The following is a 15,379-nucleotide window of genomic DNA, read 5'->3' as shown; positions in this document are numbered from 1 at the left end:
AGCCATGGAAGAGAGATATTAAAATATGTCAACTTGACTTCCAAATGTTCTTGGATGTTATGTGTACTTTAAATTGGCAACCAGCTATTTTGAGATACATTTACTAAAACAAAACAAAACAAAAAAAAACCCAGAAAAGTACTGTATTGAGATATAGCATCTATTATCTGCAATGGGATAAAACGAATGATTGGCAGTTCAAGGAAATCAAACTAAGGGAAATAGGAAGTGACAGACTGAAGTAATTTAAGAAAATTTAAATGGTCATGCCTCGTTGCTTCAATTCTTTTTGACTTGGCACTGTAGAAACGCTCATTATCGTTGTATTCATCAAACACTCCCCAGCGGAGATGGGCCCACTCGTGGACAAACAGTTTATCTGTGGGAAGATATTTCAAATACATGATCATAATTCAAGTAACAAAATTTGTCCTTCAAATATTTTAAGAAATCTTTTTTTAAATAAAGTATATTTAGGTTTTAAATCGCTGCCAATATTTATATTTTTGTTTATAAAAAAGCATAGAGCATTACATTGAATTATAGTATGTTGTATAGTATATTATCTTTTTATTCTACAACATGTTAAATCAATGAAACATTTATTATGTCTATGCTATGGACAGCATAGACTGGGCTTTTGGGTTTTGATTCATGGAGAGCAAAAAGTCTTAGATATTACAATGGTTTTTGGCTCTACAAAGCTCACTCCTACTAACAACATAAACAGATATGTAACATATTTGTGATATTAAAATTTCATGAAGGTGCAATTAAATGTTAAAAAAATGCCTATAAATGCTCCATACAGCAGTGATAATAAAAAACAAATAGATTGAAAAACACTGCTATAAAACATATGTAATGTTGGGGGTATCTAAATGAAGTGATTAATTTATATTACTTAGCACAAATGAGCATTAATTATTTGAAAATAATTATTAATTATATGTATGAAATACTGTACTTCATACTAGGAAATATAAAGATGAGTAAGATATATATATATATATATATATATATATATATATATATATATACCTTTACTAGGATAAACTTATAGAGAGGGAGTCAGAATAAAAAAAATCCTAAGAATTTCAGGGTAAATAGAAGAATAAACACAGCTTGAAATGCAGGAAGGAAAAACAAGTTGAGTTTTTGTTTTATCGATATTAGGAAAAACTTCAAAGGAACTAGAAACAGAGAAGGAGAAATTGGAAAAATAGTCTAGGCTGCTACCACGTGTGTTTCTCTCACTCATATTAACTCATGAGATCTGAAGACGGGAAAATATCAGTATTGTGCTAAAGTTATGTTTCTTTAAGTCCTTGTTACTCAAAATGGGTTCCTTGACTCAGCAGCATGAGCGTAACATAGGAGTAAACAAGAAATGCAGAATCTTGGGCCCACTCTAGACCTACTGAATCAGAATCTGCATCGCAATGTGATCCCTAAGTTACTCCTCTACACATTAAATTTTAAAACACTCGTTAAAGATTTCCTAGGCTTATGGAGCCCGATTAGTGATTGTGAAATTATATATAAACCAGCATAGGAGGAAAAAACCTTCACACCAGTTACTGCAATAGGAATTTGGTGAATTTTAAGAAAATCTAAAATGGCCTGGTCTGTAGCTCCCTTTTTACTGGGGCCCTCTCTCCGATTTGCTTCCTTCTCAACTCATGGCAGGTTGCCCTCCCTCCCACGCCCACCTTAATTTGCTAGAAAATAGATTTCAGGTCTCAATACACACACACACACAAAAGCTAGCTGTGAGGAGATGATGATATGTTAGTTAGCTTGACTATAGTATCATTTTGCTGTTCACTATGTATGTATATCAAATCACCATGTTGTTCACCTTAAATATATACAATGTTTATTGTAAGAAATGTAGCCCCTGTGACTTAGAATTCCATTTCCATCTATATCACTGTCCCAGTTCTCATTTCTAATAACATTTTACTCTTTGTGTATGTGCTTGTGTGTGTGTGTGTACTTTTAACATCTACTATGTTGGCAGCCTCCAGCCACAGTGAGCTTCTGCCAGGATGGTTTAAATAATCTTTCCAGATACCTATTGTTGTTGTTAGTTATTTTTATTACAAATTGCATATGTTTTGAGAACTCTCTTCTTAATCTTATTTTTCCAAAAGGCTTGTTGTTTTTAGAACATTGTTTTCAGAATGTGAGTTTTCACATACACACGTATCACATTAAACTGTCAGTTATCACATAGAGCGGAGGTGGGAGGTTTGAGAAAACAGTAAAAGCTGAGGTGGGGACATTGGCTTTGAAAATTGGAGAAAATCCTTGTCTTCTAAGACACATAGAGGTGGGCATGAGTTCAGAAGTAGAGAGAAGATGGTAGGGGCTCTGTTTTCTCAATCAAGGCATCTATTGATTGATGGGATTGAAAAAAGTGGCTAGAGAACTTGAGAAAACTGGTAGAAATTTTGGAACAGCTGCTGTGAGGGATGAGAAGAAAGTTGAGAAGAGGCAAGTATGAACATTGTTGAGTAGCTTTGAGGGCTTCACTAAGTTTGGAAAACATGTTTTTTTAATGATACCAATTAGTTTTGTAATTTTCTTTCACAATCTTGGAAACATTAAAGGAGCCAAAGGAAACTAGCTGGAGATTCAGTACATAGGATTTGGCACGTTGAATGAAATATAAAGATAAGAGTGGTGAATAAGTTGAGCTATTTATACTTGTAATTGAAATGACTGACTTTGCTGGACATGCCAGGTAGGAAAAAAAAAAAAAAGGCATAGCTAGAAGGAAGCAAAAGATGAGGGGTGCCAAAGAGAGTGACATGTTCAGACTCAAGTATGGGGAAGAGTTAAGATTAGGATGGAATTAGATGATGGAGATTTCCAGACTGGGGTGGGGTACAGGTCTAGGTAATGACAAGAACCAGGGTGAGCTGAGTGTTTGGCAGAAACAAGAGATTTAATTGAAGGGGCAGTGGAAGGAGAGGTGATCTTAGATTATGCAGAACCAGAAAGGTTTTCCGTGCATAGTGATATGTGAGTTGGGCCCTCCTTTCAGAATAATTTGTATTTTTAAGTGAAAAATATGTGCTTTAGTTCATTTGAACCAATGGTCTTAACTTTTAGATTGAAGTAAATGAAACTGCCATTTTTATAGGTAAAAATGATCACGTATGGACAAGTTCATCTAGTTCAACCAAATAGGTTGAATAATAATATCAGCAACTAACAGCCCATGAGTATTTTTTCTTGGCCAGGAACTGTCACCTTGGCTCTTTTCAGCTTTTCTGCCTTCCGTCAAGCTGTGGAGATATCCAGCTGTGGAGAACTGGAAATTTATATCCAGTTGTGGAGAACTGGAAAATTAAGATTTGCAAAGTATGCTTTAAGAAAAACATTTATTATTGCTGCTCAGTGTTTACATTTCTGTAGATACTGTACTGAGTACAGTTACATGGATTATCTGTTTTAATATTCACAACAATCCTATAAAGTAGGAACTCCTCTAGTCACCATTTTATAGGAAATAAGCACAGAGAAGATAGCTCACTTGTCCAAGGTCACACATAACTGATAAATAGGGGAGTCAGGGTTTGAACCTAGGGACTCTAGCTCCAGGGCTTGTATACTTAACCTGGATACACAGCTGATTGTTGGAAGCATTGCAAAATATACGTCAACCAAAATTCCTACCTCTTGGCCCATATTCATTTAGTTTTTTTCCAAGTACAAAGTCAGGGGTGAAATGAATATGTTCTCCTTTTTCTTCACAGGCTGTGAACTGCTTGGTATATGGTTCATCTCTACCAGGGAGGGTAGGTGGTGCAACTAAAACATCAGCCTGAGAATATTTAAAAAGATTTTAAAATCATTAAAATCATTTTAGAAATAAAGAAAGTCATTTAAATCATTTTAGAAATAAAAATGGTAACATTTAATTTGAAAAACTCTGAAATCCATATTCAGCAAATTTGAAAAGCACCAGAAAATATAATATTTTAAGAGAAGTTTTTTGATGCTTACATGATCGTAGCTTTCATGTTTTGGCCTGATGTATTGAGGCTTTTTCTTCCAATTCTCAGGAATTAATATTGATACACTTTTGAAAAACAATCTTTTTTGTGTGGCTTCAAATAGATAAGTGGAAGCATTAGTCACCATGTCCTGTTATTAAAGGGAAAAATATGTGAGGGTGGCCACGTGACAGTAGTCTAAATGAGCACAGGTTGATCGTAGTCATATCCCAGATTAAGAGTGGAGAGAAAAAGCAACTGACTAGTAAACAGAGTGTCCGCTTCAGAATTCCAACTCTGCCACCTGTCAATCAGAAATTATAGCTTAATCTTATACATTTAAAGGTTTTGAGTCTTCCATAATTCCTCATCAAAAGGCAAATGTTTCTATTTGCTGTTAGGAGAAATTGCATATATGATAAAGAACACAGATTTTAGAGTCATCTACTTGTTTCCAATGCTGGTGTTAACACTTTCTGGGTGATAGAGCTTGGCCGATTTATATAATACTCTGAATCTCATTTTCCTCATCTCTCAAATGGACTATTACTACCTATCTTTAAGGATGGCATAACCATAATGCGTTATAAAGTGCTCTACACATAGCTAGTTATAAAACTGGTTGATAACATTACTATTTATAAGTTACAGCCTTAACTGATGCAAGTTGAGGAGAACGGTCTGTAGGCATGGATCACAGGAGAGGTTCTTCATTACACACCCATTCTCCCAGTAGAGGCAGCTGGGTTGGAGCCTGGGGCTGGGTGATGGAAAATTTCATAGGCGAGGCAGAGTTTTTTGACCATAGGCAGAGCTTGTTGCTCTGCCATCAAACCGAAAATAATATCATTCTATATTGTTCATTATCCTGAATCCCAAAATGCAATGATTAATAAGAAAAATAGTCCCACCTTCGCGCTTCCTATCTAGTGGGGGAAAGGATGGTGAAAGTGCTTTATGGTACTTTAATCTACATGATCAAACGCACTGAATAATTGAGGGATCTTGGGTGCTGGATGATGATATCAACCTATTCATCTTGCTGGCAACGTCCCAGTCTATAGTGCTGTTTTCTTCAAGGCAGGCTCTCATTCTCCATGGTGCTTCCTGACCTAGCATAAGCCCACACTAGAATTCTTTTTCCTCAGAAATTCCAGGGCTGTCTTCTCTGTTCTGTCGAAGACAGTCCAGTGTGCTGACTCGTATGTACTTGAGAGAACAGTAAACTGATTCGGTTAAGACCCCTGGGATCTGTCAGAAGGCTGGAGTTCACAGAACTGAATGCCCTGAGTATTAGCTGGGAGTAAAAACAAGGACTTTGAGAATAATACATGATCACAAAATGATTGTAATGGAAAACAAAATGCACTCTTTCCAAATATGATGAGAGCGATGATTCAGAGAGGACCACGTCCTTTTCTTATTCCTATTTATTACTACAGAATATGACATGTAGAAAATTGCTTTCCAATTAGCTCTCAATACTAATTTCCATAATACCTGTATCAAGTTTATTCACCTCACAGAGTAATTTCCATAATACCTGTATCAAGTTTATTCACCTCACAGAGTAATTTCCAATATCTGACTGTTCATTATGGTAATAGCAAGATACTACTTCATGGGTAACTTTTATAAAAGCCAGTCGTGTGTGTGTGTGTGTGATATGCACATTCATCATTATTGTAGAAAAACTAGAAGATACAGATAAGCAAGAAGAAAAATGTCATTTAAAATCCCAATATTTTTGTAAATATTCTTCAGGTGTTCCCTGCAAATATATTTATTTGCTATACAAAAAAAAAAAAGAAAGAAAGAAAAAGAAAAAAAGAACAAAGGCTTTGAAGAGCTTCCAAAGTTGGTGGGAGGTTACTTCATTACTGGCCTAAAGCAGATGAAATAATTCTCTACCTGTTCCCTAAGGATGCCTCCCCTTTCTTTTTGTTTTGTGATATTTAGTCCTCAATAGGTTGTGAACATGTGTTTGATGTGATGGCTCTCTCTGTGCCTATGAGATAAAAATGTATATGGTAGCTGAACTCATCAGAAGAAAAGAGGACTCAAATTAAATCAGAAATGAAAGAGATCGTAAGAGACTACCACAGAAATGTAAAGGATCGTAAGAGACTATTATGGACAATTATATGCCTACAAATTAGACAACCTAGAAGAAATGAATAAAATTCCTAGAAATGTACAACATACCAAGATTGAATCATGAAGAAACTGAAAATCTGAACAGGCTGATTACTAGTAAGAAGATTGAATTAGTAATCCCATCTCCCTGCCCAACAAACAGAAGTCCTGGACCAGACATCTTCACTGGTGAATTATACCGAATATTCAAAGAATAATTAATGCCAATTCTCCTCAAACTCTTCAAAAATAGAAGAGGAAGGAACATTTCCAAACTCATTTTATGAGGCCAGCATTACCCTGATACTAAAACGAGACAAGGTGCCACAAGAAAAGAAAATTACAGGCCAATATCCCTAATGAACATAGATGCAAAAATTCTCTCTAAAATATTAGCAAACTGAATTCAACAATACGTTAAAATAGTCATACACCATGATCAAGTGGGATTTATTCCAGGGGTACAAGGATGGTTCAGTGTCTTCAAATCAATCAACATGACACAACATTAACAAAATGAAGGATAAAAATCATATAATCATCTCGATAGATGCGGAAAAAGCATTTGACAAAACTTAACACCCATTTATAACAAAACTCTCAACAAAGTGGATATAGAAGGAACATACCTCAACATATGACAAGCCCACAACTAACATACTCAATTGTGAAAAAAGTGAAAGCTCTTTATCTAAGATCAGGAACAAGACAAGGATGTCCACTCTTGTTATTTTAATTCAACACAGTTTTAGAACCCTAGCTAGAGCAATTAGGCAAGAAAAAGAAATAAAAGACCTCTAAATCAGAAAGGCAGAAGTAAAACTGTCACTATTTAGAGGTGGCATGATATTGTATGTAAAAGCCCTAAAGACTCCACCAAAAAACTGTTAGAACTAACAAACGAATTCAGTAAAGTTGCAGAATACAAAATGAATATGAAAATGTGTTGTATTTCCATACACTAATAACAAGCTATCAGAAAGAAAAATTAAGAAAACAATCCAATTTACAATTGCATCAAAAAAATAATATACCCAGGAAGAAATTTAACCAAGGAGGTGAAAGTCCTGTACACTTAAAACTGTAAGCCGTTGATGAAAGAAATCAAAGAAGACACAAATGAAATATGTTCCATACTCATGGATTAGAACAATCAATAGTGTTAAAATGTTTATACTATCCAAGGCAATCTACAGATTCAATGCAATCTCTATCAAAATGCCAATGGTGTTTTTCACAGAAATAGAAAAAAAGAAACACTTCTGAAATTTGTATGGAACCACAAAAGACCTTGAACAGCCAAAGCAATCTTGAGAAAGAACAAAGTTGAAGGCATCATGCTTCCTGATTTCAAACTATGTTACAAAACTGTAGTAATCAAAACAGTATGGAATTGGCATAAAAATAGACACAGAGGTCCATGGAACAGAATTAAAAGTCCAAAAATAAACCCACACATATATAGTCAATTAATTTATGACAAAGGAGCCAAGAATATACAATTTGGAAACGACAGTCTCTTCAATAAATGGTGTTGGGAAAACTAAACAGACCCATGCAAAAGAATGAAATTGGACCACTATCTTACACCATATACAAAACGAACTCAAAATGTATTAAAGACTTGAATGTAAGACCTGAACTATAAAACTTCTAGAAGAAAACATAAATGGTAAGCTCCCTGACATTGGTCTTGGTGATGATTTTTTGGATTTGACACAAAAACAAAGGCAATAGCAAGAAAAAACAATCTGATTAAAAAATGGGCAGAAGATTTGAATAGACATTTTTCCAAAGAGGACATATAAATAGCCAATAGGCACATAAAAAGGTGCTCAACATCACTAGTTATCAGGGAAATGCAAATCAGGACCACAATGAGATATCACCTTACATCTGTTAGGATGAATATTATCAGAAAGATAAGAAATAGCAAATGTTGGAGGGATTGTGGAGAAAGGGAACCCTTGTGACTTTTGTGGGAATGCAAACTGGTGCAGCCACTATGGAAAATAGCATGGAAGTTCCTGGAAAAAAAAAAAAAAGTAGAACTAACATTTGATCCAGCAATTCCACTTCTGGGTATTTATCTGAAGGAAATGAAAACACTAATTCAAAAAGACATGTGTACTCCCATGTTAATTGCAGAATTATTTACAATGGCCAAGACATGGAAGCAAACTGTGTCCATTAATGGATGAATGGATAAAGAAGTGCTATATAAAATCAATGGAATATAATTGAGCCATAAAAAAGAGGGAAATCCTGCCATTTCTGACAACGTGGCTGCATCTTGAGGGCATTATGCTAAGTGAAATAAGTCAGACAGAGAAAGACAAATAACATACAATCTCACTGACATGTGGAATCAAAAAAAAAAAAAAAAAGATACAGAAAACAAACTGGTGGTTGCCAGAGGCATTAGGGTGGGGTGGCGGTTGTTGGCTGAATGGATGGGGGTGGGGTAAAAAGATACAAACTTCTAGTTATAAATAAGTCATGGTGATATAATGTACAGCATGATGACTATAGTTAATAATACTGTATTGTATATTTGAAAGTGCTAAAAGAGTAAATCTTAAAATTTTTTATCCCAAGAAAAAAAGCTTTTGTAAGTATGCTATGGTGATGGATATTAACTAGATATATTTTAGTGATCATTTTGTAATGTATACACATATCAAATCATTTCATTGTACACCCTAAACTAACATATTATACAATGTCACTTATATCTCAAAAAATTTTAAAAGATGTATGTGCTGGTTTGAATTATGGTACCAACTAGAAAAGTAGGATTGCTGCATACAGTTGTGTGGGTTGTGTATTGTATAACTCCAAGGGATTTCATTTGCTTTGGAGTCTCCATAGCCCTTTGAGACTATCTTAGGTAGTGGTGTGTTCTCAGGTCATGGAGGTATTTTACAGACCCTGTGTCAGACGACTGTGAGCTCTTGGAGCATACTAGTGTGGCTAATAATGGTTCCTTCAGGCTTTCCAAGCAGAATTTCTATACTATTCCTTCTAAATTGTTTCTCAGAATTCCTATAGTATTGTAGTTGGATCAAAGAAGATTAAGATATCAATGTTTCATAAAACAAGTACTCTCAAACTAAAAAGATACATGAGAGCTGACATCTCAGTTCCTAAATTATGAATCAATTCAGCATAACTCATACTGTGGTCAGGCAGTATCCCAGGAGTAATATTATATCCACATGCTGGTTCACCAATTACAAAAAAATACACAGTGATTTGTTTTTCATCTTCTACAAGCCAGAACTCAAACCCAGCTCTTTAAGTCTTCAGAGCCCATGTGCTGGATCTCCCCTCTGATAGTGCTACTTAGGAAACCTTTGAAAAATCATTGAATTTCTCCAAATCCCAGTTTTCTCTTCTTTGTAATATGGATGATAGACAGCTTTTTGCACAATTGTTTGATACTATAAATGCAAGGACTTTGTAGAGGGCTGAGAGAATGTCAGGAAACATCACGTGATCTAAGAATGTCTACTAACAATTGAATTTTTACTTACAGTTTCAGTAGAGGACCATTTTAGCATCTTTTTTCTTTTTACCCCTACAAATAATTCTTCCAAATACTGATTTCTGAGGTTCAGAAGTATTTGAAACGGATCGACTTTCCCTGGACACTAAGAATCCATTACCCAGTATCAGCTATTATTAACTGCTATTCAAGCCCATGTCCTTTAGGAAAGGGATCCTTACCTTACCCTGTAAAAAAGGTATCAATAAGTGAACACCACTATGCTGCAAGAGTTCATACAGAATGGGCGATAAATGGCAGCCACAGAATCACCTGCTCACAACTCAGATCATGCCTGTCAGCTTCTGATTGATAACAACTCCCCTGCAGAAGGCTAAAACAATGAACAGAGGGACACAGTAGTGGAGGAATTGAATATAAGGAGTTAGGAGATGTTGATGACAGGGACAGGAGACACAAATTTACATGGCTGTGACACCAATCTATGATAAGGAATGACAGAATTGAGAAAGACTTTCGGAATACGATTCTTGGTGCAGTCCTGCATTACCTAATGAACTCATTTGTTCTCACAGCTTTAAAGCTCATCTACACACTACAGAGTTCCACATTTTTATCTTCACCCAGATTTTCCTCATGAATTCTGATTCCTGTCTCCATCCACAAGGATATGTAATAAGCATCTCAAATTCAAAATGTCCCAAGCTTACTCCTGATATCTCAACTGCCAAATAATCTCCACTGAAGTCTTCCCCTTCTCAGTTGATGATAATTCCATCTTCCCAAGTGTTCAGGTGCAAACCCTTCATGATCTCTACCCTACAAGAGTAATATCCCCGTTCCTATGTAGTCACCATCTCTTCTCACCTGCAGTACCTTCCTACCCAGTGTCCCTCTCCACCTCTATGCTGCACAGAGCTTATACAGCGTGAGTGACAAGTGGAAGCCCTCTACAGTCTCCTCAACACTACAGTCAGAGTGATCCTAGAATATTCACGAGAGAACACACGTCTCCTATTGTGGGGACAGAGCCCCAGAGAGCAGTTTTCAGGCTCTCGGCCTCACATGGAAAGGTGCTGGCTCAGGCAGTAAATGGCCATCGACTGTGATTGGATGGCCATCAGCTGTGGCTAGTTGGCCGTCAGCTGTAACCAGTGAGCCATTGGCCACTAATATAACCGCTATGGCTACGCTAGCAGAAAATGGGGGCTAGCAAGAGGATGGTAGCTGGCAAGCACGGACTGCAGTTAGCACAGCGGAGCGCAGGTTGCAGATTGCAGAGAAGCGGACAGCAGGTTGCAGATAGTGTGGCTCCTGCTTCCTGTGTCTCCAACCCAGCTGCCAGCAAGAGTATAGTGGTATGACTCCCCCATCTATGGTTCCGTGGGTGTTCCTTTTGGCCTCACCGTGTCCTGGGTTCTTATGTGGGGAGTGGGAGCTGAGACCCTGCAGGCCGCCCCTCGTGACACCTCTGCTCAGAATCCTTCCATGGATTCCCATAGCACTCGAATTCCCATAGTAAAAGCCCAAGTCTTCTCAGTGGCCTGGGTCCTGCTACCTCTCCAACTTTAGCAATCCCACCTTTCCTCCTGTCCATTTACAGTTGTTTCCTTGGTTGCATCAAGCATGTGCCCACCGCCATGCTGCTGAGGCTTCTATTCCCTCCCCCAGATTTTCAAAGGGCTCTTCCCTCACTCATCTCAGGTCTCTGCTTAGATGTCACAGCAACAGTGAGGCTTTCCCTGGCTACCCTACATGAAGGAGTAACCCACCTTCTCCCCCTACTTCAGCCTTACAAACACTGCCTGTCCCCCTCTGCTGATTTATTTTACTCCATAGCAACTTATTGCCAACTGACCTGCTATTATAGTTTTCCATGTTTTTATTACATATATCTGAAAAGAATCATGTACACTGCATGAGGGCAGGGCATCTTCCATTCATTGGTGTCTTGCCACAAGCATTCAGTAGATAATTGTTTAAAGAATGGACAAATCCAGCTGCCCATTTACAGGTGAAGAAACTGAGGCTCAGAGAGGCCCCTGTGCCTTATCTTTGGTTGTCTGCTGAGACAGGGTAGACCCGTCTAGGGCCTCCAGTTCACATTGTCCTTTCCAGCATGGTCCTCACTGCACTGTGCGGCTTTTAAACTTTCTGGATCATTCAGAAATGTCCTTAATACTTATTAACTACTAATGTGTTTCCCTTCTCTGTAATTCAAACAGAAAAAAAAAAAATCCCATTTCTTCCTTACCTTTATTTGTTCAATTAGTGTTTCATCTTCAGGCACATGAGGATCTATAGCAATGATAATGTCCTCATAGCCATTGTTATTCAGTCGAACAAAGGAAGTCTTGGACCCTTGCAGCAGGTATAGGACTAAGAGGAAAACGATGCTTCTGAATAACCCCATTATTCCTGGAGTTGTTTCTGGCCTCAATGCAAGAGGCTTTCTATGATCTTCTCTCTATATATACATATATACTGTGTACTCTTGAACTTTGTAGGTGTGGCTGTCTATGGGCCATTGACTGTAAAAAGTTCAGTTTTACGTATGTGGGAAAATATTTGATTTGTTTATACAATCGTTTTACATTATGTCATTATAAAAGTGATCAGAAAAATAGAAGTCATCAGATCATTTTATAAAATACATTGCACGTTTTAGCTTGGGAAGCTTTTTCTGTACTTTCTAATTTTGGTTAATTTTCTAAATATAGACACATACTTTGTATTTTCTGTAGAGTGCAATGGGAAAATTAATAAGATTTCATAGTGAAATGAATAAAATAAAAAATATTAACGTTTTTCACTTTTACAGAGTAATTTAATTATTTAGATTATTTACCAAGGGTATAAATAATAGAAGAGAATGTAAGATTGTGAACTGTAAATAACACCAAATTAGGTAAGATGTCTTTGAAATCTAAATTAAAAATTTTAAAGACTTTGATAAATTAAAGACGATTTGATAAAGTTATTAGAATATATATTTTTAAAATCCTGCCTAATAAAGAATGAATAGAATTTGCTTTCATCCAAGTATATCAGAAAAGTCTGGTAGAATGTCAACTATAATTTTTTTTAAAAGTCTGATAGTGTGCTGGTTTCTATTAAAGCAGAGTGAGTGATATTAATAGTTAACATCTATTTGGTGCTTACTAGGGAAGAGAGTCTCTCACCTAATCCTCACCACAACTCTCTAAGGTAAGCATGAATATTATCTACATTTAGTATGGGAGCCTGAGGCACACAGAGATTCAGTAGCTTACCAAGATCACATAACCTAGTAAATGGCAGAATCCGGGTATGAACCCAGCATTCCTACTGCAGAGCCCATGTGGACTTAAGTACTCCACAATACAGCAATGTTATTTATAAGGTAAATAATATAATAAGATTTTTTTTAAAAAAGGAGGAAGAGGGCCAGGTTAGGAGTTTTGATGGTGAATCAAGAAAGTCTACTCCTAAAGCAAAAGCAGCCATGACTCATCAGCAACCCAAAAGAGAACTGAAAATAGAATAGCAGAAAATGTCTTTAATTTCTGAACAAGCAAGATACAGGCTTTGTTGTTTGTGCCCAGACTCAGCCCTTTTAGGCAGCATCCCACACCTTCCTTCCATTCCTTCAGGAATATTATGGGATAATTGTGCATTCATAGAATTTATACGTTGTACAAGGTACCGGATGAAGCTTATGCTGACAATCCCAGGGAAACTGTGATTTCCTGGATGGGGTAAGAGGCTGTGTATTAACAAATATATCCTAGGCGCTCTTGTCCTAGCCTCAGTGACCTCTCTTCCAGCTGCCCACTACCTCTCCCAGATTTCCAGATTGGGGGCTTCAAGCAAACTATGAAGCCTGCTCCTATCCCATAGAGTCGGTGCTTAGGAAATTTACTGACTGATGGACAAACTGAACTAGTGAATGATTATCATTTTAACCCAAAATAACAACAGATCACAGCCCCTAAACAGAAGCTTGTCCAAAGCCTTTGAAATGTTGGAGAAACCTGGGAGACTCAGATCCCCTCTAATGTTTTGGGGAGTATCTAGATTACAACTGTGAAACTCTTGGTTTTAAGGTTGGAAGGGAGATTCTTCCACTTAGCCAGAGGAGTTAGGAAAAGCTACCTTCAGGCACTGGACATGTCCAGCTCTGTGCAAATAGAAAAAAATATTTATAACAGTTCTCCTGTACTTGTGCCTGGTGTCACAGAAAGGAGTGAAGCTTCCTAGACTGTGAGAAAGGACCTCCTTGGAATTGGAGACAAATGTCTGCTCTTGACTTATTTCCCATTGTTTCCTCTTGCTGTGTTTCTAGCCCATATTGTATTAATAAGTAGGGAAGCGGGCAGCTTCTCTGGTGCCCTCAGAGCCATCCCCATCCATAACTAGCCTGCCTCTTGCTGATTCCGTTGGTTACCCAGTTACAAGGGTCACTATTTCTATCAACCCAACCTCAGCTAGACGTTTTGGGCAGAGGCTGGCTGGCCACAAATCAGAAAGGACTGTACCAAGTGTGTCTAAGTTGAATTCTGCTCAAATAGGCTCATTCAGGATACTTAAAAAGATTGGGTTTCCTGGTCTATAACTGGGACAAGAAGGAGCTTTGAAAAAAATTCAGTCATTATTCAACATATCAAACCTATGATTTCACAGAAATTGCTGTTATAATGATACCAAGTTTTTTTTTTTTCAAGTGAGTTGATTTAAAGATCTATTAAGAAAATAGTAGACTAAGTACATAAATATGGCAACAGCCCTTAAGTTTGTATGTGCATACATGAGTTTAGGAAACAGTATACAGAATTATTTCATTTATTTAAATTTTGAACACGATTTTATAATATAGAATAATTATAGCCTAAAAAATTTCCTTATTGTTGAACATTTATAGGAGATTATATCATGTAAGAGAAAGTATTCTCCATATACCTCCATTAGCTCCAGAAATTATACATTTAAAAATTATTTTTGCTGCTTTTAGTTATTACTGTTTGGTGCTCATATTTTATTAATATCTTTTATTAGTCATTGCTTCCATTCCTTTTACATTTATAATGTAGCTCTTTTTCTAACTTCTCAAGTTGATTGCTAGCTATTTTATTTATTGTTGTTTATGAACAAATGCTAAAACAAGTACACTGAGTAGTGTACTTGCCATGTCTCACAAGTTTTAATATATTGTGTTCTAGTCTAGACAGTCTTTGTTCCACTGATGTATTTGACATTTATTGCCACATAGTTTGTAACTTTAATTGTAGTTTTGATTTCTTGTTTAATTATACATCAGTTTGTAGAAATTTGGAACATTTAATACTAAGGCTCTTTAGTTAAAATACTCCCAGTGTCCATAAATATCCTACAGTAATTTCATATTTGGCTGTATTAATTTTTATTTCACTTTTTAATAAAATCTCTAGGTTGATATATGCAATACTAGCAAATTGATTAATATGTTTGTTTTTGAAAATATAGTTACTATGCATTGTTTCTGTATAAAACCTTTATTATGTATAAAAATGTTTACATAACCTTAAAATACAGTTTTTGCCAAGTTTAGTTACCAGATCATAACCATAAAAGAAAAGTAGTTGATAACATTTGATTAATCATTGATTCTAGTGGGGAACAGCTTCTATTACATAATAGTTTGGGTGAACATTTAGGATCCTAGGAGAACTTACCTTTATCATGTTAATAATTCCCTTATCCTACTCTCTTT

The 15,379-nt window shown here is 36.4% G+C and overlaps 1 protein-coding gene and 1 long non-coding RNA gene across 2 annotated transcripts in view; one reads left to right on the top strand and one right to left on the bottom strand.

The window, feature by feature from the left end:
* CLCA4 (chloride channel accessory 4) overlaps positions 1-12,064 on the bottom strand; it is a 29,369-nt gene extending 17,305 nt beyond the window's left edge. The window contains exons 1-4 of the mRNA XM_088789938.1: positions 11,906-12,064; positions 4,018-4,158; positions 3,688-3,835; positions 271-379 (exon numbers count right to left, since the gene is read on the bottom strand). Coding sequence (XP_088646064.1) covers positions 271-379; positions 3,688-3,835; positions 4,018-4,158; positions 11,906-12,064 — 557 coding nt within the window. The remainder of the gene's footprint in view (positions 1-270; positions 380-3,687; positions 3,836-4,017; positions 4,159-11,905) is intronic.
* LOC141572127 (uncharacterized) overlaps positions 1-15,379 on the top strand; it is a 197,738-nt gene that overhangs the window by 85,486 nt on the left and 96,873 nt on the right. The gene's annotated exons all lie outside the window — the stretch shown is intronic.

The sequence above is a fragment of the Rhinolophus sinicus genome, chromosome 14 (assembly GCF_057876585.1).
Source record: "Rhinolophus sinicus isolate RSI-liver-muscle chromosome 14, RSI-T2T, whole genome shotgun sequence".
NCBI classification, from domain to species: Eukaryota; Metazoa; Chordata; class Mammalia; order Chiroptera; family Rhinolophidae; genus Rhinolophus; species Rhinolophus sinicus.
This window is presented reverse-complemented; position numbering and strand designations above follow the sequence as displayed.